Source organism: Pygoscelis adeliae, unplaced genomic scaffold (assembly GCF_000699105.1).
Source record: "Pygoscelis adeliae isolate BGI_AS28 unplaced genomic scaffold, ASM69910v1 Scaffold461, whole genome shotgun sequence".
Lineage (NCBI taxonomy): Eukaryota > Metazoa > Chordata > Aves > Sphenisciformes > Spheniscidae > Pygoscelis > Pygoscelis adeliae.
In genome coordinates this window covers 438,166-438,419 of record NW_008824029.1, presented here as the reverse complement: position 1 = coordinate 438,419, position 254 = coordinate 438,166, and the positions used below count along the sequence as shown (strand labels likewise).

General features: G+C 69.7%; 1 protein-coding gene across 1 annotated transcript in view; it reads left to right on the top strand.

Moving 5' to 3' along the window:
* Positions 1-254, top strand: part of WFIKKN1 (WAP, follistatin/kazal, immunoglobulin, kunitz and netrin domain containing 1) — a 15,779-nt gene that overhangs the window by 7,812 nt on the left and 7,713 nt on the right. Inside the window, 1 exon segment of the mRNA XM_009327280.1 lies at positions 5-254. This exon segment is cut by the window's right edge and continues 2 nt beyond it. Within this exon segment, the coding sequence (XP_009325555.1) occupies positions 5-254 (250 nt within the window).

The following is a 254-nucleotide window of genomic DNA, read 5'->3' as shown; positions in this document are numbered from 1 at the left end:
GAAGGAGCCGGACCGGCGGCGGTGCGAGGCCCTGGAGGTGCGCTGGCACTTCGACGCCAAGCAGGGCTCCTGCCTCACCTTCCGCTACGGGGGCTGCGGGGCCAACAGGAACCATTTCGAGACCTACGAGGAGTGCCGGGCTGCCTGCTTGGGCAGCGCCCGCCCCACCTGCCTGCTGCCCATGGTGCAGGGCCCCTGCCAGAACTGGGAACCCCGCTGGGCGTACAACCACCTGCTGAAGCAGTGCCACTCCT